The sequence below is a fragment of the Crocodylus siamensis genome, chromosome 4, assembly GCF_052110815.1.
Source record: "Crocodylus siamensis isolate JL-2025a chromosome 4, ASM5211081v1, whole genome shotgun sequence".
In the NCBI taxonomy this organism is placed as follows: domain Eukaryota; kingdom Metazoa; phylum Chordata; order Crocodylia; family Crocodylidae; genus Crocodylus; species Crocodylus siamensis.
This window is the reverse complement of record NC_143398.1, coordinates 237,012,072-237,035,178: the sequence shown is the minus strand read 5'-3', so window position 1 is coordinate 237,035,178 and position 23,107 is coordinate 237,012,072. Positions and strand designations below refer to the sequence as shown.

Genomic DNA, 23,107 nt, shown 5'->3' with positions numbered 1-23,107 from the left:
ATAACATTCAGCTATGAGGATGCTCAAAGCAAACAGAACCAGAGCAGGTCTGGGCCTTACTACATGCAATGAAATTTTCGGAAATGGGAGCCCAAATTTAGATGACTAAATATGGTCTGATGGCAATGTTTTTCAAAGGTCCCTGGAGGTAAAATCATGACAGTTCAGTACCTAATCTGATCAGGCACTTTGAAAACATGCTACTTAGTATTTCCTGAAACACCTTTGAAAATCTGGCCCATGAACACTGAAATATAGATTCAAAGGTATAGACCATACATGCAACATAACTTTGTTCCAGCCTGGCTTAATTTGATGTAACTAGAAGCCTTAATACCACATGTGTAGTAACATGATGGAAGTAGGATTGTGTGATATAGTGAGCATGTACTGTCAATAACGCTGATGCGACCTTATAATGTAAGGAAATAAATGGCAGTTGGTTCAGCACAAAAATGTAACCACGTGCAGAAAACCTGTATTGGGTATATAATCTGGGGTCAATTTGTGTGAAGTCAGACTTCTCCAAGCTCAGCTCTGAAAGAACTACATCAATGAAAGTCCCCAAAGGAGCAGCGACGCCTGGCCAACAGACCTGTTTTCCTTCGAATCCAAGACTATGAGAGCACTGTCCTTGTTGATGTAAGTAAGACATTGCTATAGCATATCCCAATTGCTATAGCGTATCCCAATAAAGCTCTCAACTCATGACCAGAATAGTCTTACTGGTCATTAGTCTCACTCTCAACGCTCTAAAACTATCAAGTAACAAAATATTCAGCAACTCCTATACAACCCACTCTCATAGGACTTGTTGGAATGTCAATAGTTTGGAAACTTGGGCCATTTTGTTAGAAGTATATTTTGGGCATCTGCTTTTTAGCATCTTGGCCATAAATATTAACTTCAGTCTTACATCTGGATTCTTGCCTGCTTCTCACCCAATTTAAGACCATCCTTATCACTCTCTACTTTGTTCTAATCTGTTAAACTCTTCTGTTCCAATGTTAATTCATTATATTATATTATATTATATTATATTATATTATATTATATTATATTATATTATTATATTATTAATACTAATCGGTTAAACTCTTCCGTTCCAATGTTAATTCATTATATAATATTAAATTATATTTTATTATTATTATCAATAATAATAATAATAATGTACTTGTGATTATACAGAGTAAGATATTTCTCTGTTAGAATATGAGTGGCAGACTCTTTCCAAAACTGTTTTCAGTTTCTAGCATTAGGATATTGGGGGGAAACGGCACTGTCCATGTAGTCAATAAAGAAAATGGATCATCCATATGTCACCCACCTTCCACACAAGCTGATGAGGTATAGAAGAACTGATACGGGCACTGGCAGGTATAACTTTGATACAGACTAATACACTTCGCACCACTGTTTCCACATGACTTGTCTTCACAGGTGGGAGGTTGTGCTAAGATGAAAGATATTAATACAACTTACAAACATACTCAGCCAAGGAGATAGAAACACAGTTATCTTGCTATTAAACTGCTCCTCAAGAAAATCTAGGTGGTTACCCATTCTCTATGGCAATAGGCCACAACTTTAGCTGATAAATATTGCTATATTACCACTGATGGTGATAAAATCCTAGAATCGAAGAACCAGAAGGGACCTGCAAGTTCATTAAGTCCGGTCCCCTGCCATGGGCAGGAGATTATTGGGCTCACTTTGACATTGCTAACTTTATTTACACTGGATCCTGCTCAACCTGAGGCAATAAGACTGCACACATTTTCTAAACCAAAAGAACCCTCGTGATGGACAATGTGCTTGAAAGTTTTCTTCAAAGCAGACTGGTGCAAGCATCTACTCTGGATACCTTTAAGAAATACTTGGATGCTTATCTTGCTGGGGTGATCTGACCCCTACTGACTTCCTGCCCCTTAGGCAGGGGGCTGGACCGGATGATCTCACGAGGTCCCTTCCAGCCCTAGCGGCTATGAAATCTATGAAAGCAAAAAAGTGCAATAATAACTCATGGCTTGCCAGAGTGCAAAACATTTAACTTCATCAGGTACGTCTCCGTTAGGATTTTTATATCATGAAGGTAGCTCTGGGCACAAATAGTCCATCACTGAGTAGTTACCTTTATTTAGTGCTTCCACCATTGCTAGCACTGGTGGAGTTGCACTGGCTCTCAGCAGAAATTTCAGAGTTGGCAGCGTATAGAAAGGCGCATAGCACCATCTATGATGCTAACATTACACTAAGAACATATTCCAGCTACATAAAGCTGATGTTGACAAGATGTTCTGTTTGTGTGATTTCTTTACGCTAACTATGTATCCTGTATAATCGTTACAGATGATTGTATGGGATACACAATCATAATGGTGCATCCCGTACAATCATTACATTGTCTTACACAGACTTTTGCACTTACTTAACAAAAAAACCAGTCTACACATTGTACAATCACCGTAACCACCTATTGCATTGGCCCGAAAAAGTGATGTGGCTGTCACTATGGCTTACTATTCACAGCTGTATTTTATGGAGCACAGCGCTCTTAAGTTTCAGATCAATTTTAAATAAAAGGTACAATATCACAACATGTCAAGCTGCCGGCATAGTCTAGCAAATACATTTTGACATCATCACGATTCACCATCCAGCAAATATAAACCTAATTTCCTAGCCGTCATAGGATATGACATGATTGTTCCATTGTTATGTTAATATGACCACATTAACATATAATATTAAGGTAACAATACACTCATGGTAATATATTTCTCTATGGCTCCAAGGGATAGCAGGACCACCCTCCATCATACTGACTCCCCACTGCACATGTGTACATTACATCCAAGACAAGGAAATATCCTGCATTAAAAAAACCTAAGGTAGCAAACTCAATCACTCAAAAATTGGTCCAAGCCATGACTAAGTCTGTCTGTACAACTATTTAGTCCCTTTGCACGTGTGAATTTACTGTTCCTGCACTAGGATGGAGGCAGCTAATCAGAGAGGGTTTAACATCCAAGTTGTAGGAAAAATGTGCCTCCTTTAGTAGCAGGTGAAGCATTAGGATCTTCCACAGGTTGTCTTCACTTGCTATCAAGGGAGGATGTGGAAGCAAGGGAGAACAGCAGGGGAGCTACATGCACTAAAAAGGAGAGAAGGGAAAAACCAGATGCCAACTAGGTCTGCTGAGTTTCTTCTGTGCAATCTCTGTGCAATAATAGGGGGACTGCAACTGGACTATGTCAGCTTTGATTTTTATTTTAAGTCCATTGTATTCAGTGTTGTTGCTTAAAGCCATGAGATGCATTGTGTGCTCAAAGCTGTTGCACCATTCCCCCTTACAACTCCTGTTTCAGCTTGTATGGAGGCTGAAGGTTGTTGCACTTTCCACCTTTCTCCTCCACTCCTATCAGACTAGGGTCCTCCTGGGAGGGTGAGAAAACACCACCTGTGTCCTGCAGGGTTGTTATTTGCACCATTTGGTGAACAGGTGGCAGCAGCCAAGCAGGAAGGATTTACATCCAGGAAGTACTACAAACATGGATCCTTTACAACTTGGATCTCTTTTAAAAAACTTTGTAAGTCAGGTCAGCAATCCCTGTGTCCAGACCCACTTTCAATATACATGCTACCCTTCCAGTGTTACTAGGTCATGCCCGAGTAGTACTCCATAACACTTCCATGGGTATCGCTGACTGATACGTTCCTCCTACCTTTAGGAGGTGTGGATATCATCGGGGATGGAAAGATGTTAGAACTGGTTGTTCCAGTAAAAGAAAAACATTATAAAATGTAAAAGTCCCACAGGAGCAGTCTGATGGAAACACGCTATCATCTGCTCTGATCTTAGTTGAAGGGAATCAAGCAGGAAGTTCTGCCTTTATAAAATGATAGCTTCCTTGCTAGATATTAGGTTTAATTACTCAGGGCTGATAGGGAAAACTGATGAACCTGGGGGAAGGCATTTACTAAAGCTACAAGGGGCTGTCAGGATGGGCACAACTCATTGTAGGGAGATAGAGCAGCTGTCTACCTGCCCACGTGGGAACAGGAAGAAATGAAGGGAGCCACCCTGAGCTTTTGAGTTCCTTTTACCTTCTCTTCTCTTCTCTCCTCCTGAGAAGATGGGCCCTTCCTGAGGTGGGCCCAAACCAGACAACATCACCAGTACCCTGCTGTATCCCATGAGATAGCAAGGGAGCATGCAGTAAATCCAAAAGGGATTTATATTCAATTGGTACCAAAAAAACCCCATAACTTAGGCATTCAGGTAGCTTTTAGAAATGTTCTTAGCCAGGTCTGCAACCCCTTGGGGCCTAAATATGGATCCTACCCCCTAGTGTCACTAGGTCATGCATGAAAGTTAGCCAAAGACACGTCTATGGGTATCACTGTGTTTCTGGAGCACCGCGCTTCTGCTCCTTGCTCTTCATCTTTAGACTGGCTGGCTCTTTCTCCTTACCTGGTGGCGGGGTGGAAGCAGTGGTGCTTTTAGGGATGGCAGGTATTTTTGTAAAAGAAGCATCATAAAATGTAAAATTGCACAGAAGCCATTTGGCAAACACATGCGGACAATTGCTTTGATCCCTCTTGAGACAAATCAGGCTGAGATTTCCTTCTTCCTTTCTAGTACCTAGTACCTGGTGATACTGGCTTCCTGCTCAATTGTTCGGGGGGAATAATGGAGCTGATACTGATGTTCCCACGGGAAGGCATTTATCAAACCTATCACATGATGGCTGAATGGACACAATGCCTTGTAAGGAGGTAGAGGAGCCATCCTACTGCCTATAAAAAGCCAAGGGAAGGAATGAGGGGAGCCACCATGAGCTTCTGAGTTTCTTTCCCCCCTCTTCTCTCCTCTCCCCCTCATCCTGTAAAAGTCCCAGAAGGGACCAAACTGGCAGGGAGCAAATCAAGAAGGATTTAATATCCAGATGGAACCAGAAAAATGGCTGGCTTTTACAGACTCTCTTAGCCACATCAGCAACCCTTTGTGGCCAGCCCTACCCTAAATATGGATCCTAACCCCTAATGTCACCAGGTAATGCATCAGAGTTGGCCTGGTACACTTTTGTGGCTATCTGTAGCAGGTTATCATGGTTTACAGCCCAGTTTTACATTCCCTGGGTCAAACTTGCTCCCACAGGAAACAGCACAATCACAAAACAAACAAATACATAAACTGTGAAGGGTTCACTTATACCCTGCGGTCATTTCCCAGACCCTGAGAGAGTAATACCAGCCCTGTTCTGCCTCCTCGGCACCTCAGCCTTTCCTCTCCCTCAGCTCTCTTCCCTGGGGGCGTTTAACTTCCTTTTGGCCATCTAATCATCCCCATCGGCTGGCCCGGTCCTCCTAGGCAGGCAGGCGATCATCTTTCTCCTGCCTGCAGCTGGGCTGCAGCCACTGAGCCATGCACCCTGTTACAATATCACTACTGTTTAGCATTCACACTATTTATTCCGGAGCACTACACTTCCCTGCTCGTCATCTTCATCTTCTTTCTCCTGCGCTGTTGGAGGTAGAGGGGTATGTACAGAAATTCTTGTAAAAGAATCAATAAAAAATGTAAAGCTGCATAGGAGCCATCTGGCAAACATGCACTGAAAGCTGCTCTGATCCTTATTGGGGGACGTCAAACCTTTGGGGACCAGGCACAACCTCAGTATGGATACTACCCTCTCATGTTCCCCGGTTGTGCGAGGGAATGGGCCCATGACACTGGTGTTTAGCAGCACAGCTGCCTCTCTCGAGCAGTGTTTTTTTGCTTCCTGCTGTTCATTTTCAGATGACTGGTTCTCTCCCCTTACCTGCATTTGCAGGTGCCGTGCGGTAGGGGGTACTACGGGCATTTCCCGTAAAAGAAAGCACAAGATGTAAAGCTGCACAAGAGCCATCTGGCACTGCTGCTCTCTCTCTGATCCTTACTGCGGGAAATCAAGCAGGTTCAACAAACCTGCATCCTCCCAACCTGGCTCATTTTTAAGCAACTCACTCCTGTCTGCAGCCCTTTGTCACCAGGCCCACTCTAGATATGGATCCTGTCCCCCATGTCACCAGGTCACTCATGAGGGCTGGCCCAGCACACTTCTATGGGTATCACTATTGTTCAGCAGTTGCAGCATTTTTCTCCTGCTCCTGCTCTTCATCTTCAGGCGGACTGGTTCCTCCTCCTTAAACCTGCACCCCCACAACCTGGCCTGTTTTTAAGGAACTCACTTACTCCCATCTGCAACCCTTTGTGACCAGGCCCACACCTAAATGGGGAGGATGAAAGGCAACCTTCATCCTATAAAAATGTAGGCGGGACCACCCTGGCAGGCAGCCAATCAGGAGGGGTTTAATAGCCAGGTGAAACCAAAAAAAAATGCATTGCCATCAAACCAGCTGGCTTTCACAACTGCTCATAGCCAGGCCTGCAACCTTTTGTGGCCTAGCTCTGCATTTCCCTCACCTGTGGAAGCGGCAGGGGGCACGGCTGTCGTCGGGGTGGCTCCCAGTGTCACCGGGTCATGCATGAGGGCTGGCCCAGGACACTTCTGTGGCTATCGCTGCTGCTCAGCAGTCACAGCATTTTGTCTGCTCCCTGCTCTTCATCTTCAGATGGACTGGTTCCTCCTCCTTACCTGATGCAGGGGCAGTGGTAACCGTGGTGGCAGGGGTGGTCGATGTAGTTTTTTCTGTAAAAGAAGCAGCATGAAACATAAAGCTGCGCAGAAGTCGTCTGGCAAACACACGCACAGCCACCCTGATCCCTTGTGATGCAAACGGAGGCTGGGAGTTCAACCTCTTTCGGACTTGGGGATGATGCTCCCTGCCCAGTGTTTGGAGAGCGTCTTTGGGGCTGATGCTGATAGTCTCAGGGAAGGTATTTAGTAAGGCTACCAGGGATGGCCGAATGGCCGCAATCGCTTGTCAGGGGGTAGAGGAGCCGTCCCACTGCCCACGCAAGGCCAAAGGAAGGAAAGAGGGGAGCCACCTTGAGCTTCTGAGTTCCTTTGGCCCCCTCTTCTCTCCTCTCCCCTATTGCGGATGGGTATCGAGGGGAGGATGAAAGGCAACCTTCATCCTATAAAAACGTAGGCGGGACCACCCTGGCAGGCAGCCAATCAGGAGGGGTTTAATAGCCAGGTGAAACCAAAAAAAAACGTATTGCCATCAAACCAGTTGGCTTTCACAAATGCTCGTAGCCAGGTCTGCAACCTTTTGTGGCCGGGGCCACTTTAAATGTGGCTCCTACCCACTAACGTCACCCGGCTGCGCACGAGAATTGGGCCGTGACTTTTTTTTTGACTTTCCTGTCAAAGAAGCAGCGTAAGATGTAAAGGTGCACAGGAGGCATCGGCATTGCCGCTCGCTCTGATCCTGACCGGGGGAAACCTGCACCCCCACAACCTGGCCTGTTTTTAAGGAACTCACTTACTCCCATCTGCAACCCTTTGTGACCAGGCCCACACCTAAATGGGGACCCTACTCCCAGTGTCACCGGGTCATGCATGAGGGCTGGCCCAGGACACTTCTGTGGCTATCGCTGCTGCTCAGCAGTCACAGCATTTTGTCTGCTCCCTGCTCTTCATCTTCAGATGGACTGGTTCCTCCTCCTTACCTGATGCAGGGGCAGTGGTAACCGTGGTGGCAGGGGTGGTCGATGTAGTTTTTTCTGTAAAAGAAGCAGCATGAAACATAAAGCTGTGCAGAAGTCGTCTGGCAAACACACGCACAGCCACCCTGATCCCTTGTGATGCAAACGGAGGCTGGGAGTTCAACCTCTTTCGGACTTGGGGATGATGCTCCCTGCCCAGTGTTTGGAGAGCGTCTTTGGGGCTGATGCTGATAGTCTCAGGGAAGGTATTTAGTAAGGCTACCAGGGATGGCCGAATGGCCGCAATCGCTTGTCAGGGGGTAGAGGAGCCGTCCCACTGCCCACGCAAGGCCAAAGGAAGGAAAGAGGGGAGCCACCTTGAGCTTCTGAGTTCCTTTGGCCCCCTCTTCTCTCCTCTCCCCTATTGCGCATGGGTATCGAGGGGAGGATGAAAGGCAACCTTCATCCTATAAAAACGTAGGCGGGACCACCCTGGCAGGCAGCCAATCAGGAGGGGTTTAATAGCCAGGTGAAACCAAAAGAAAATGTATTGCCATCAAACCAGCTGGCTTTCACAAATGCTCGTAGCCAGGTCTGCAACCTTTTGTGGCCGGGGCCACTTTAAATGTGGCTCCTACCCACTAACGTCACCCGGCTGCGCACGAGAATTGGGCCGTGACTTTTTTTTTGACTTTCCTGTCAAAGAAGCAGCGTAAGATGTAAAGGTGCACAGGAGGCATCGGCATTGCCGCTCGCTCTGATCCTGACCGGGGGAAACCTGCACCCCCACAACCTGGCCTGTTTTTAAGGAACTCACTTACTCCCATCTGCAACCCTTTGTGACCAGGCCCACACCTAAATGGGGACCCTACTCCCAGTGTCACCGGGTCATGCATGAGGGCTGGCCCAGGACACTTCTGTGGCTATCGCTGCTGCTCAGCAGTCACAGCATTTTGTCTGCTCCCTGCTCTTCATCTTCAGATGGACTGGTTCCTCCTCCTTACCTGATGCAGGGGCAGTGGTAACCGTGGTGGTAGGGGTGGTCGATGTAGTTTTTTCTGTAAAAGAAGCAGCATGAAACATAAAGCTGCGCAGAAGTCGTCTGGCAAACACACGCACAGCCACCCTGATCCCTTGTGATGCAAACGGAGGCTGGGAGTTCAACCTCTTTCGGACTTGGGGATGATGCTCCCTGCCCAGTGTTTGGAGAGCGTCTTTGGGGCTGATGCTGATAGTCTCAGGGAAGGTATTTAGTAAGGCTACCAGGGATGGCCGAATGGCCGCAATCGCTTGTCAGGGGGTAGAGGAGCCGTCCCACTGCCCACGCAAGGCCAAAGGAAGGAAAGAGGGGAGCCACCTTGAGCTTCTGAGTTCCTTTGGCCCCCTCTTCTCTCCTCTCCCCTATTGCGGATGGGTATCGAGGGGAGGATGAAAGGCAACCTTCATCCTATAAAAACGTAGGCGGGACCACCCTGGCAGGCAGCCAATCAGGAGGGGTTTAATAGCCAGGTGAAACCAAAAGAAAATGTATTGCCATCAAACCAGTTGGCTTTCACAAATGCTCGTAGCCAGGTCTGCAACCTTTTGTGGCCGGGGCCACTTTAAATGTGGCTCCTACCCACTAACGTCACCCGGCTGCGCACGAGAATTGGGCCGTGACTTTTTTTTTGACTTTCCTGTCAAAGAAGCAGCGTAAGATGTAAAGGTGCACAGGAGGCATCGGCATTGCCGCTCGCTCTGATCCTGACCGGGGGAAACCTGCACCCCCACAACCTGGCCTGTTTTTAAGGAACTCACTTACTCCCATCTGCAACCCTTTGTGACCAGGCCCACACCTAAATGGGGACCCTACTCCCAGTGTCACCGGGTCATGCATGAGGGCTGGCCCAGGACACTTCTGTGGCTATCGCTGCTGCTCAGCAGTCACAGCATTTTGTCTGCTCCCTGCTCTTCATCTTCAGATGGACTGGTTCCTCCTCCTTACCTGATGCAGGGGCAGTGGTAACCGTGGTGGTAGGGGTGGTCGATGTAGTTTTTTCTGTAAAAGAAGCAGCATGAAACATAAAGCTGCGCAGAAGTCGTCTGGCAAACACACGCACAGCCACCCTGATCCCTTGTGATGCAAACGGAGGCTGGGAGTTCAACCTCTTTCGGACTTGGGGATGATGCTCCCTGCCCAGTGTTTGGAGAGCGTCTTTGGGGCTGATGCTGATAGTCTCAGGGAAGGTATTTAGTAAGGCTACCAGGGATGGCCGAATGGCCGCAATCGCTTGTCAGGGGGTAGAGGAGCCGTCCCACTGCCCACGCAAGGCCAAAGGAAGGAAAGAGGGGAGCCACCTTGAGCTTCTGAGTTCCTTTGGCCCCCTCTTCTCTCCTCTCCCCTATTGCGCATGGGTATCGAGGGGAGGATGAAAGGCAACCTTCATCCTATAAAAACGTAGGCGGGACCACCCTGGCAGGCAGCCAAACAGGAGGGGTTTAATAGCCAGGTGAAACCAAAAGAAAATGTATTGCCATCAAACCAGCTGGCTTTCACAAATGCTCGTAGCCAGGTCTGCAACCTTTTGTGGCCGGGGCCACTTTAAATGTGGCTCCTACCCACTAACGTCACCCGGCTGCGCACGAGAATTGGGCCGTGACTTTTTTTTTGACTTTCCTGTCAAAGAAGCAGCGTAAGATGTAAAGGTGCACAGGAGGCATCGGCATTGCCGCTCGCTCTGATCCTGACCGGGGGAAACCTGCACCCCCACAACCTGGCCTGTTTTTAAGGAACTCACTTACTCCCATCTGCAACCCTTTGTGACCAGGCCCACACCTAAATGGGGACCCTACTCCCAGTGTCACCGGGTCATGCATGAGGGCTGGCCCAGGACACTTCTGTGGCTATCGCTGCTGCTCAGCAGTCACAGCATTTTGTCTGCTCCCTGCTCTTCATCTTCAGATGGACTGGTTCCTCCTCCTTACCTGATGCAGGGGCAGTGGTAACCGTGGTGGTAGGGGTGGTCGATGTAGTTTTTTCTGTAAAAGAAGCAGCATGAAACATAAAGCTGCGCAGAAGTCGTCTGGCAAACACACGCACAGCCACCCTGATCCCTTGTGATGCAAACGGAGGCTGGGAGTTCAACCTCTTTCGGACTTGGGGATGATGCTCCCTGCCCAGTGTTTGGAGAGCGTCTTTGGGGCTGATGCTGATAGTCTCAGGGAAGGTATTTAGTAAGGCTACCAGGGATGGCCGAATGGCCGCAATCGCTTGTCAGGGGGTAGAGGAGCCGTCCCACTGCCCACGCAAGGCCAAAGGAAGGAAAGAGGGGAGCCACCTTGAGCTTCTGAGTTCCTTTGGCCCCCTCTTCTCTCCTCTCCCCTATTGCGCATGGGTATCGAGGGGAGGATGAAAGGCAACCTTCATCCTATAAAAACGTAGGCTGGACCACCCTGGCAGGCAGCCAAACAGGAGGGGTTTAATAGCCAGGTGAAACCAAAAGAAAATGTATTGCCATCAAACCAGCTGGCTTTCACAAATGCTCGTAGCCAGGTCTGCAACCTTTTGTGGCCGGGGCCACTTTAAATATGGCTCCCACCCACTAACGTCACCCAGCTGCGCACGAGAATTGGGCCGTGACTTTTTTTTTGACTTTCCTGTCAAAGAAGCAGCGTAAGATGTAAAGGTGCACAGGAGGCATCGGCATTGCCGCTCGCTCTGATCCTGACCGGGGGAAACCTGCACCCCCACAACCTGGCCTGTTTTTAAGGAACTCACTTACTCCCATCTGCAACCCTTTGTGACCAGGCCCACACCTAAATGGGGACCCTACTCCCAGTGTCACCGGGTCATGCATGAGGGCCGGCCCAGGACACTTCTGTGGCTATCGCTGCTGCTCAGCAGTCACAGCATTTTGTCTGCTCCCTGCTCTTCATCTTCAGATGGACTGGTTCCTCCTCCTTACCTGATGCAGGGGCAGTGGTAACCGTGGTGGTAGGGGTGGTCGATGTAGTTTTTTCTGTAAAAGAAGCAGCATGAAACATAAAGCTGTGCAGAAGTCGTCTGGCAAACACACGCACAGCCACCCTGATCCCTTGTGATGCAAACGGAGGCTGGGAGTTCAACCTCTTTCGGACTTGGGGATGATGCTCCCTGCCCAGTGTTTGGAGAGCGTCTTTGGGGCTGATGCTGATAGTCTCAGGGAAGGTATTTAGTAAGGCTACCAGGGATGGCCGAATGGCCGCAATCGCTTGTCAGGGGGTAGAGGAGCCGTCCCACTGCCCACGCAAGGCCAAAGGAAGGAAAGAGGGGAGCCACCTTGAGCTTCTGAGTTCCTTTGGCCCCCTCTTCTCTCCTCTCCCCTATTGCGCATGGGTATCGAGGGGAGGATGAAAGGCAACCTTCATCCTATAAAAACGTAGGCGGGACCACCCTGGCAGGCAGCCAATCAGGAGGGGTTTAATAGCCAGGTGAAACCAAAAGAAAATGTATTGCCATCAAACCAGTTGGCTTTCACAAATGCTCGTAGCCAGGTCTGCAACCTTTTGTGGCCGGGGCCACTTTAAATGTGGCTCCTACCCACTAACGTCACCCGGCTGCGCACGAGAATTGGGCCGTGACTTTTTTTTTGACTTTCCTGTCAAAGAAGCAGCGTAAGATGTAAAGGTGCACAGGAGGCATCGGCATTGCCGCTCGCTCTGATCCTGACCGGGGGAAACCTGCACCCCCACAACCTGGCCTGTTTTTAAGGAACTCACTTACTCCCATCTGCAACCCTTTGTGACCAGGCCCACACCTAAATGGGGACCCTACTCCCAGTGTCACCGGGTCATGCATGAGGGCTGGCCCAGGACACTTCTGTGGCTATCGCTGCTGCTCAGCAGTCACAGCATTTTGTCTGCTCCCTGCTCTTCATCTTCAGATGGACTGGTTCCTCCTCCTTACCTGATGCAGGGGCAGTGGTAACCGTGGTGGTAGGGGTGGTCGATGTAGTTTTTTCTGTAAAAGAAGCAGCATGAAACATAAAGCTGCGCAGAAGTCGTCTGGCAAACACACGCACAGCCACCCTGATCCCTTGTGATGCAAACGGAGGCTGGGAGTTCAACCTCTTTCGGACTTGGGGATGATGCTCCCTGCCCAGTGTTTGGAGAGCGTCTTTGGGGCTGATGCTGATAGTCTCAGGGAAGGTATTTAGTAAGGCTACCAGGGATGGCCGAATGGCCGCAATCGCTTGTCAGGGGGTAGAGGAGCCGTCCCACTGCCCACGCAAGGCCAAAGGAAGGAAAGAGGGGAGCCACCTTGAGCTTCTGAGTTCCTTTGGCCCCCTCTTCTCTCCTCTCCCCTATTGCGGATGGGTATCGAGGGGAGGATGAAAGGCAGCCTTCATCGTATAAAAACGTAGGCGGGACCACCCTGGCAGGCAGCCAATCAGGAGGGGTTTAATAGCCAGGTGAAACCAAAAGAAAATGTATTGCCATCAAACCAGCTGGCTTTCACAAATGCTCGTAGCCAGGTCTGCAACCTTTTGTGGCCGGGGCCACTTTAAATGTGGCTCCTACCCACTAACGTCACCCGGCTGCGCACGAGAATTGGGCCGTGACTTTTTTTTTGACTTTCCTGTCAAAGAAGCAGCGTAAGATGTAAAGGTGCACAGGAGGCATCGGCATTGCCGCTCGCTCTGATCCTGACCGGGGGAAACCTGCACCCCCACAACCTGGCCTGTTTTTAAGGAACTCACTTACTCCCATCTGCAACCCTTTGTGACCAGGCCCACACCTAAATGGGGACCCTACTCCCAGTGTCACCGGGTCATGCATGAGGGCTGGCCCAGGACACTTCTGTGGCTATCGCTGCTGCTCAGCAGTCACAGCATTTTGTCTGCTCCCTGCTCTTCATCTTCAGATGGACTGGTTCCTCCTCCTTACCTGATGCAGGGGCAGTGGTAACCGTGGTGGTAGGGGTGGTCGATGTAGTTTTTTCTGTAAAAGAAGCAGCATGAAACATAAAGCTGTGCAGAAGTCGTCTGGCAAACACACGCACAGCCACCCTGATCCCTTGTGATGCAAACGGAGGCTGGGAGTTCAACCTCTTTCGGACTTGGGGATGATGCTCCCTGCCCAGTGTTTGGAGAGCGTCTTTGGGGCTGATGCTGATAGTCTCAGGGAAGGTATTTAGTAAGGCTACCAGGGATGGCCGAATGGCCGCAATCGCTTGTCAGGGGGTAGAGGAGCCGTCCCACTGCCCACGCAAGGCCAAAGGAAGGAAAGAGGGGAGCCACCTTGAGCTTCTGAGTTCCTTTGGCCCCCTCTTCTCTCCTCTCCCCTATTGCGGATGGGTATCGAGGGGAGGATGAAAGGCAACCTTCATCCTATAAAAACGTAGGCGGGACCACCCTGGCAGGCAGCCAATCAGGAGGGGTTTAATAGCCAGGTGAAACCAAAAAAAAATGTATTGCCATCAAACCAGTTGGCTTTCACAAATGCTCGTAGCCAGGTCTGCAACCTTTTGTGGCCGGGGCCACTTTAAATGTGGCTCCTACCCACTAACGTCACCCGGCTGCGCACGAGAATTGGGCCGTGACTTTTTTTTTGACTTTCCTGTCAAAGAAGCAGCGTAAGATGTAAAGGTGCACAGGAGGCATCGGCATTGCCGCTCGCTCTGATCCTGACCGGGGGAAACCTGCACCCCCACAACCTGGCCTGTTTTTAAGGAACTCACTTACTCCCATCTGCAACCCTTTGTGACCAGGCCCACACCTAAATGGGGACCCTACTCCCAGTGTCACCGGGTCATGCATGAGGGCTGGCCCAGGACACTTCTGTGGCTATCGCTGCTGCTCAGCAGTCACAGCATTTTGTCTGCTCCCTGCTCTTCATCTTCAGATGGACTGGTTCCTCCTCCTTACCTGATGCAGGGGCAGTGGTAACCGTGGTGGTAGGGGTGGTCGATGTAGTTTTTTCTGTAAAAGAAGCAGCATGAAACATAAAGCTGCGCAGAAGTCGTCTGGCAAACACACGCACAGCCACCCTGATCCCTTGTGATGCAAACGGAGGCTGGGAGTTCAACCTCTTTCGGACTTGGGGATGATGCTCCCTGCCCAGTGTTTGGAGAGCGTCTTTGGGGCTGATACTGATAGTCTCAGGGAAGGTATTTAGTAAGGCTACCAGGGATGGCCGAATGGCCGCAATCGCTTGTCAGGGGGTAGAGGAGCCGTGCCACTGCCCACGCAAGGCCAAAGGAAGGAAAGAGGGGAGCCACCTTGAGCTTCTGAGTTCCTTTGGCCCCCTCTTCTCTGCTCTCCCCTACTGCGGATGGGTATCGAGGGGAGGATGAAAGGCAACCTTCATCCTATAAAAACGTAGGCGGGACCACCCTGGCAGGCAGCCAATCAAAGGGGTTTAATAGCCAGGTGAAACCAAAAGAAAATGTATTGCCATCAAACCAGTTGGCTTTCACAAATGCTCGTAGCCAGGTCTGCAACCTTTTGTGGCCGGGGCCACTTTAAATGTGGCTCCTACCCACTAACGTCACCCGGCTGCGCACGAGAATTGGGCCGTGACTTTTTTTTTGACTTTCCTGTCAAAGAAGCAGCGTAAGATGTAAAGGTGCACAGGAGGCATCGGCATTGCCGCTCGCTCTGATCCTGACCGGGGGAAACCTGCACCCCCACAACCTGGCCTGTTTTTAAGGAACTCACTTACTCCCATCTGCAACCCTTTGTGACCAGGCCCACACCTAAATGGGGAGCCTACTCCCAGTGTCACCGGGTCATGCATGAGGGCCGGCCCAGGACACTTCTGTGGCTATCGCTGCTGCTCAGCAGTCACAGCATTTTGTCTGCTCCCTGCTCTTCATCTTCAGATGGACTGGTTCCTCCTCCTTACCTGATGCAGGGGCAGTGGTAACCGTGGTGGTAGGGGTGGTCGATGTAGTTTTTTCTGTAAAAGAAGCAGCATGAAACATAAAGCTGCGCAGAAGTCGTCTGGCAAACACACGCACAGCCACCCTGATCCCTTGTGATGCAAACGGAGGCTGGGAGTTCAACCTCTTTCGGACTTGGGGATGATGCTCCCTGCCCAGTGTTTGGAGAGCGTCTTTGGGGCTGATGCTGATAGTCTCAGGGAAGGTATTTAGTAAGGCTACCAGGGATGGCCGAATGGCCGCAATCGCTTGTCAGGGGGTAGAGGAGCCGTCCCACTGCCCACGCAAGGCCAAAGGAAGGAAAGAGGGGAGCCACCTTGAGCTTCTGAGTTCCTTTGGCCCCCTCTTCTCTCCTCTCCCCTATTGCGGATGGGTATCGAGGGGAGGATGAAAGGCAGCCTTCATCGTATAAAAACGTAGGCGGGACCACCCTGGCAGGCAGCCAATCAGGAGGGGTTTAATAGCCAGGGATACCAAAAGAAAATGTATTGCCATCAAACCAGCTGGCTTTCACGAATGCTCGTAGCCAGGCCTGCAACCTTTTGTGGCCGGGGCCACTTTAAATGTGGCTCCCACCCACTAACGTCACCCGACGGCGCACGAGAATTGAGCCGTGACTTTTTTTTTGTAGCTTTCACAGCTGCCTCCCTCGAGCAGCAAGTTTCTGCTGCCCGCTCTGCATTTCCCTCACCTGTGGAAGTGGCAAGGGTTGTCGTCGGGGTGGCAGTAGGGGTAGCAGTGGTTGCACTGGAAGAAGTGCAGTTTCCTGTCAAAGAAGCAGCGTAAGATGTAAAAGTGCACAGGAGGCATTGGCATTGCCGCTCGCTCTGATCCTGACCGGGGGAAACCTGCACCCCCACAACCTGGCCTGTTTTTAAGGAACTCGCTTACTCCCATCTGCAACCCTTTGTGACCAGGCCCACACCTAAATGGGGACCCTACTCCCAGTGTCACCGGGTCATGCATGAGGGCTGGCCCAGGACACTTCTGTGGCTATCGCTGCTGCTCAGCACTCACGCCGTCTTTCTGGAGCACCGCGTTTCTGCTCCTGCTCTGCACCTTCAGGCGGACTGGTTCCTCCTCCTTACCTGTTGTAGGGCAGCGGTAGCGGTGGCTGCAGGGGAGGTAGCGGTAGGTATTTCTTTAAAAGGATTACCATAAACCTACACTTGAAAAGGAGCTATCTGCAAACACAGACAGACAGCCACTCTGAGCCCTCGTGATCATGCTTTTTATAAGTGCCATTATTGTCTTGCATTCAGAGCTGTCTTTGGAGAGTTGAGTGCTTTTGTCCTCCACTCTGTATTTTTCAGACTGCCTGGTTCTTTCTCTGCACTCATTGCAGTTACAATGGTAATTGGAGATGTAGGGATGGTAGAAAGGAGCAGCAGCATAAAATGTAAAGCTGCCCAGGGCTGTCTGGCAGAAGCCTACTCCAGTCCCTACTGGGGGCAATCAACGTGGGAAGCTATCTGTATAGTAACTGGGGATGGGAGTCTCTTTGTTCACCCATTGGCCTAAATGAGCTAAGGCTGATATGTCAGCTCAATGTGCAAACCTTGTGGAGTAGTGCTCACATACCAGGGTGACGAGGGTGGCTCAGGAACTGATGTAGAATTGATTTTTTCTTGCAGCAAACAAACTAGTTTTGGTAGACCTTTCAAAAGGAAAAACCCCCGATATTGAGAAAAATACCTGGAACGTCTCAGCCAAAACAATCAGGAGTTGAATAAAGTTTTACCAGAGTCCTACCAAAAAACAAAGTAATCAAGACACCTGATCTGTAAGCTTTGCTACCTACGTCACAGCTATTAAGTTATCATTTTCTACATCAGTGTATACACTCATGCTATTGTCTCCCTCTTCCCCTATTGCTGTGACCTAAAAAACTAACTAGCTTGTACCGTTCTGCAAGGGCATTTACTGACTCCTCCTCTCTGTGTAAACATGTTTTCACTCTTTCCTCTTGCTCATGGGTAAAGCAGTCCCTCATCTCCCTTGTTTCTTGTGCGGGCCTCTCATCCAAATGACTAAGAGGAAATATTCATGAGACATAATTCTGAATCCTCCAGAAAATGCAGGGGGTGTCCATACAGACACGGTTGAAACTACTTTAACTCCTGTGTGTTCTTGGCTGTGTTCTGGGAGAAAACAACCCTGCCTCCATATCACTTCTGCCTCTCCCCATCTTTTCCAACAATGTCTGTCTTTCTTCACCCTTCCTTGCAGGCCGGGGTAGAAGGCAGCAGTGACGGTCCCTCTGCCCCTTCCCATACGTGAAATGCTGGTCAAACCCATTATTGCACCGACTCATTGTGTTTTGATGACTCTCACTATCGTATAGCATTCACAGCAAGGAATCACAGCCCCCTGCCCCCTCCACCAAAGGGAGGGGTAATAACCCCCCTCTAATCTGCCCTGCCGGCTGGGCTCTGGCCACACACCTGCCCCGCCGCTGCAGTGGGAGAGGGCAGGGCCCTGGGTGGGGGCAGCAGCAGACTGCACGCGGCAGCAAGGGCTTGGGGGGAGCCCCCCAGCCTCCCCTCTGCCCCGCACCGCCACTGCCACCATGTGCAGTCCACAGCAGCTTTCCCTGCCCTGCAACGCGGACCCCCCACTGGGAAGGGAGTCGTGCTCCCAGAAACCATGACGGGGTGCTGCCCCTACTGTGCTCACTCCTCCCTCGCCGCTCCAGCACGCGGGCAGGGACTGGGACAGAGCCTGGCCAGCAGGGCCCCTTGGGCCAGGGGCAGGGTAAGGGGTTATTCCTGCTCTGCCCCCAGGGTCTGCCCACCCTGGCCACCACCAGTCACTCTGTGCCCAGGGCTAGCGGTGGGATAAGCCCCCTCCCTCCATGCGGTGGAGGGGAGCAGGAGGGGGCTTATTCTGCCGCTTGCCCTGGCCCAGGTGGGCAGACCCCACTGCAGTTCCCTGGGGGCAGAGGGGGAATAACCCCCATCCCTGCCCCCTCTGCCTCAGAGGGCCATGGTGGCCAGTGTCTGGCCGTGCCCGGCCCTAGCGCTGCAGCAGTGATGGGGGAGCTCCTGGGTGACCCAGCTTGGGTCCATGCCGATGGGACCGGGGGGGGGAATTAAACTCCTCTCAGGCCAGTTCAGCCAAGGCTACTGTCAGGGCTGACCATGCCAACGCTGCTGGAGCAGCCAGCACGGAGAAGGGCAGGTCCATGCTGGTGGGACAGGGCAGGGAGCGGGGGAATAAACTTCTTCCCTGCTCCCTTCCAAGGCCGGCGTCTGGCCAACCCCTCCTGCCCCTGCTCGGGCTGGGGAGCAGAGGGATGAGGCCAGCCCTGCTCCACTGGCGCAGAGAGCACAGCCCAGCCTCGGGCCGTGGAGCATTCTGGGATGCTGGGAGACTCTGGTTCACCTGAAACCAGGAAGGAGTCTGGGACAGACATTGCATAATCCGGTTTGAGCTCAATCAGTTAAGTCTGATACTACATTCAACCAGGTTTATCTCAAACTGGTTTCAGTCATTTTGAAACTGGTTTATGTGCACTGCACATCTGTTCTGTTACAGGTTTAAATCACTTTCTGATCACTTAAACCAGTTTAAGAGTCATGTCTGTCCCTAGCCTTAGGGGTTACTGTTATTTCCAATCAGGACCAGAGGCATCAATCAGAAAACCATTTATAACATTTCACCCTAGCTCTGGTTCAGGGGATCACACAGGCCCATTAGCTGTGGCAGTCAATGCCTATGGACCGAGGTAACTCACTTTCACTTCCAAAGTTCACACCTGAAAGCCGTGTATGTTGAGGCAGTGACGGAGAGGCAGGGTGGGCTCTCACCTAGATAGATTACAACCGGCCGTCAAACATGTCATTTTGGGGTTTTGCATTCTGCACATGAAAGGCGACCAGGACCAGGTCTTTTCTGGCCGTAAGCACTTTGCAGAGGGCCCCGCAGGCCAAAATGGCGGTGGAGTAGATAAGCTGTGTACACAGCAGACTTTAACAAAGGTCTTGTTCTGCATGTCTGCCACTCCCTACTGAATCCAGTCCTGGCTTCCAGTGATTTCAAGGGGGCCCAGATAAGTTGTGACATGCTGTTTTCTGGTATGTGGTTTCATTCTAAATTATTTTCCCTGATGCAGAAGGATTAGGCTATTGTTCTTGTTGTTGTTGTTATTATTATTATTATTATTATTAAGAAAATGCAGCACTCATGCATGAAGCCAGAGGGACAGCCATGAAGACTGGACTCCTGCGTTTAGTTGTGAAACTCTCCAAAAACACAAGGACAACCATAGAGCATCTTGGTGAACGAGGTCACACGGTGCTTTGCATGTCCTGGCTGCTCGAGCCACACCTCAGGGTTGTTAATGGGACACTGAATGCTCTTTGGTCTCTGTGGAAAATCCTGACCAGTGTCATTTCTGTAGATATAAGCTTCGGTGGCCCTCACCGAGGACTCCGTAGTAGATAACCTGAGCAAAGACTGTAGCAGAACATGACGGTGCTGCTGCAGGTTACTTAGGCCAAATGTTCTTAGCGATTGAAAACCAAAGAGCCAGGCGGTGAGGAAGGATGACCGTAGGCTCAGGAGTGTCCAGTGCTGGGGTAAATGATGGGGAAATTAGGATTGGGGTTGCAGAGTAACAGAGGTTTCTGACTGCTTGACATATGGGGGTCTTTGGCAGTGTTTTGCAAATGGAATTACTGGTGTGTTGCGCTACTAGGTGTATTCAGGGTGGTACGGACATACCAGTCCTGACCCAAACCCATTCAGGTAAATAAGAGGGTTTCAGAGGGCTTTGGATAAGGTCCGTTGTGACTTAACTAGACTACAGGGAATATCCCGAGTCCCTGTGTTATTCAACTCCTCTCTACATGACAAGGCAACCGGCTGCTGACCCTGAAGATATAACTCCTGTTTATTCGCAGGTGAGTGGAGCGTACGTGGCTGCACAGCTCCCCGCTTTCCTTTGTGTTCAATAACTCTTCTGAAGAGATCATCGCTATGGGTAAGACGCCATCTTACTCTCTCTGCTGTGACGAACTGCGACCAGGAAAGGGGGGAAATCAAGGTGGTAAATACTGTGTTTGCAAGTCAACCACAAAAATTTGGTGAGACGATTAGGTTTGCCTTTCGTTTAACAGGTGACTGGGCATGACTCACCCCTCCGTCACACTAGTTCTTTGCACATAAAACTCCACTGAGAGCAGCGGGATGGACTGATTTCTCTGGAGTTAAACCGGTGCCAAGCTGGGGTGAATTGGGTCCATAAAACAGGAAACGAGTTTCTTAAAAAGCTGAATAAAGCTGAAAGTGAACTCTGCCTCGGTGACGTACCTCTCCTCTGTAACCTGCTTTGAGATTAGAGCTGACGAGCAATGGGTATGACAAGAAGGGGTGCTGCCCTGTCTGCATGCCTTCTCTGTGGCCATGAATATCACTCACTAATGATCTCAGGCAACTCTACAGAGTTGTCATTTAACAACTAAAGCCTAGGGAACAATTGCGGCAGCTCATGTGTCTCAATGATTATAATACATGGCTCTTCATAATAGTAAACAGATATTTATTGACATGTATAATAGAGAATTATGCCAGAAGCTTAAATGGCATCAGACAAATGTGCCACAGCGGCCGGGAGAGCTCACTTCTACGATGTTTATCACCGTTACAACTTCCCTTTACTCCTCGATGCCCTAAAGGCTTTCGTAACAACTGTGACTTCACCACTAACGTCCTACTAATCCCCCGCTCCGGTTCAAAACATACCGTACATGAAACCCAGGGGTGAAGGAATCGAGGCTGATATGCCATGCCACCACCCTGCCACACTGTGTACAATACGGAAATAAAGTGGATTAAAGAATGACACTTGGGCTGTCATTTGAACATTCCTGGTGTTGATTTGATTGGGGTCATTAATCACATTAACCATTCCTGCAGCCCCGTACTGCGCGCCCCTGATGACACACTGTAAAACCCAATGCAAAGCTCTGAAAGTTCGTGACAAAAACTCCAATCGACAGAAATGGGCATAAGCAACAGTTTGAGGGCTGTTTTCTGGATTCTCCTTTCAAAGATTACATTTACACTAGAACAAACCAAGCACCTGCCGCCCTTATTTCTCAAGGTGCTGAAGGGGAATAGTTACTCATTTACTCGTTACGTAGCCCCGTTTCTTATCATCTGTAATGAAGGCTGAGATGTCACAGTTCAGCAGGTAGGGCCTGTCAAAAGATCTCAACCTTACGTGCAAAATTTAATTTAAAGACAGACGCCATTGTCTGGTTTTGCTCAGCTCGGAGAACGACTGCGCCGGCTGGCTCGTAGGGACACGTTCAGTGAACTTAATTGCAAGCCAGAAGCTCTAAAAAGTCAGCGATCTTCTCCCGTACATTTTGTTCATTTAACGACTGCCTTAGTAATTGTTCCACCAAGGAAAAGTTACCCGTTCACTGGCACAGATGATCTGGTACTTAAAAGCCTGGGAACAGGAGATAATGTTTCTTACCTGGCACAGCACACAAAGCCAAGCTGAGCAGGACGGCGAGAAGGACGCAGCCTTTCATTTTGGAGCCTGCTTTCAGCTAATCCTACGAGGAAGTGATTTCTCTGCTAATGTTAGCTCGCTTAAGATCATTTAAACAGGTACAGAGTTCAGCCTCTAACTGACGTCAGCATTGCAAATGACAGTGAAGGGACAGTTCATTTTGTTTTACCTTCCTCCTCAGACTTTGAGACAGGACCTTAGCTACCTAAAGCTATCTCGTTTGAAAATTATGCTTACGAGAAGGGGCTCATCTCCACAAGGAAGTAGGTCATGCAGAAAACCGGGGTGGAAATTTACAGTAGCTGAGCTCTTGCCTACTCATTCCTCAAGAGGACGATCTTACTCGGCAGCGAACCGAAGGGTGTCTTCCCCACTTTTAAAATGCAGGACACCACCCCACACAGCTGTGCTCTCATCACGCAGGCAGTGTCTGCGCGGGATAGCAGTGCAGAGGAACTCGTCTGCTGTGGATGCACATCTTGCTGACTACTCTTGTCGCCTTGACTCATAACTTTATTCACCTTAATTTAATTAGTCACTCATACCTTTATTAGTCTTATATGCAAGTGATTTTAATATGCCCAGTGGGACTTCAGTTTCTAGAGAATCATGAAATCACAGAAATGAGGGCTGAAGGGACCTCAGGAGGTGACATCTAGTCCACCCCCTGCTCAAAGCAGGACTAGCCCCAGCTACATCATCCCAGCCAAAGATTTGTTGAACCAGGCCTTAAAAATCTCCAAGGGTGGCGCGTGCACCGCCTCCAGTGCTTCACCACCCGCTTAGTGAGAAAGTTTTGCCTAATATCCAACCTAAACCTCCCTTGCCGCAACTTGAGCCCGTTGCTCCTTGTCCTGTCGTCTGCCCCCAGTGACACCAGCCCAGCTCCATCCTCTTTGCAACCCCCTGCGGGGAGTTAAAGGCTGCGATTAAATCCCCCCCTTGGTCTTCTTTTCTGCAAACTAATAAGCCCAGTGTCCTGGGTTACAAGGTAACGAAACAACGGAAAATATCTTTGAAGCCACCAAAATGGGGATTGGCTCGGACTCTAATTAAGCAGTTTTGGGAAATATTTTTCACC

At 49.9% G+C, this 23,107-nt stretch overlaps 1 protein-coding gene across 1 annotated transcript in view; it reads right to left on the bottom strand.

The window, feature by feature from the left end:
• MUC13 (mucin 13, cell surface associated) overlaps window positions 1-23,107 on the bottom strand; it is a 41,860-nt gene that overhangs the window by 16,113 nt on the left and 2,640 nt on the right. The window contains exons 2-14 of the mRNA XM_090041734.1: window positions 16,589-16,641; window positions 16,192-16,266; window positions 15,464-15,517; window positions 14,485-14,538; window positions 13,505-13,558; window positions 12,525-12,578; window positions 11,545-11,598; window positions 10,565-10,618; window positions 9,585-9,638; window positions 8,605-8,658; window positions 7,625-7,678; window positions 6,645-6,698; window positions 1,331-1,456 (exon numbers count right to left, since the gene is read on the bottom strand). Coding sequence (XP_089897860.1) covers window positions 1,331-1,456; window positions 6,645-6,698; window positions 7,625-7,678; window positions 8,605-8,658; window positions 9,585-9,638; window positions 10,565-10,618; window positions 11,545-11,598; window positions 12,525-12,578; window positions 13,505-13,558; window positions 14,485-14,538; window positions 15,464-15,517; window positions 16,192-16,266; window positions 16,589-16,641 — 794 coding nt within the window. The remainder of the gene's footprint in view (window positions 1-1,330; window positions 1,457-6,644; window positions 6,699-7,624; window positions 7,679-8,604; window positions 8,659-9,584; window positions 9,639-10,564; window positions 10,619-11,544; window positions 11,599-12,524; window positions 12,579-13,504; window positions 13,559-14,484; window positions 14,539-15,463; window positions 15,518-16,191; window positions 16,267-16,588; window positions 16,642-23,107) is intronic.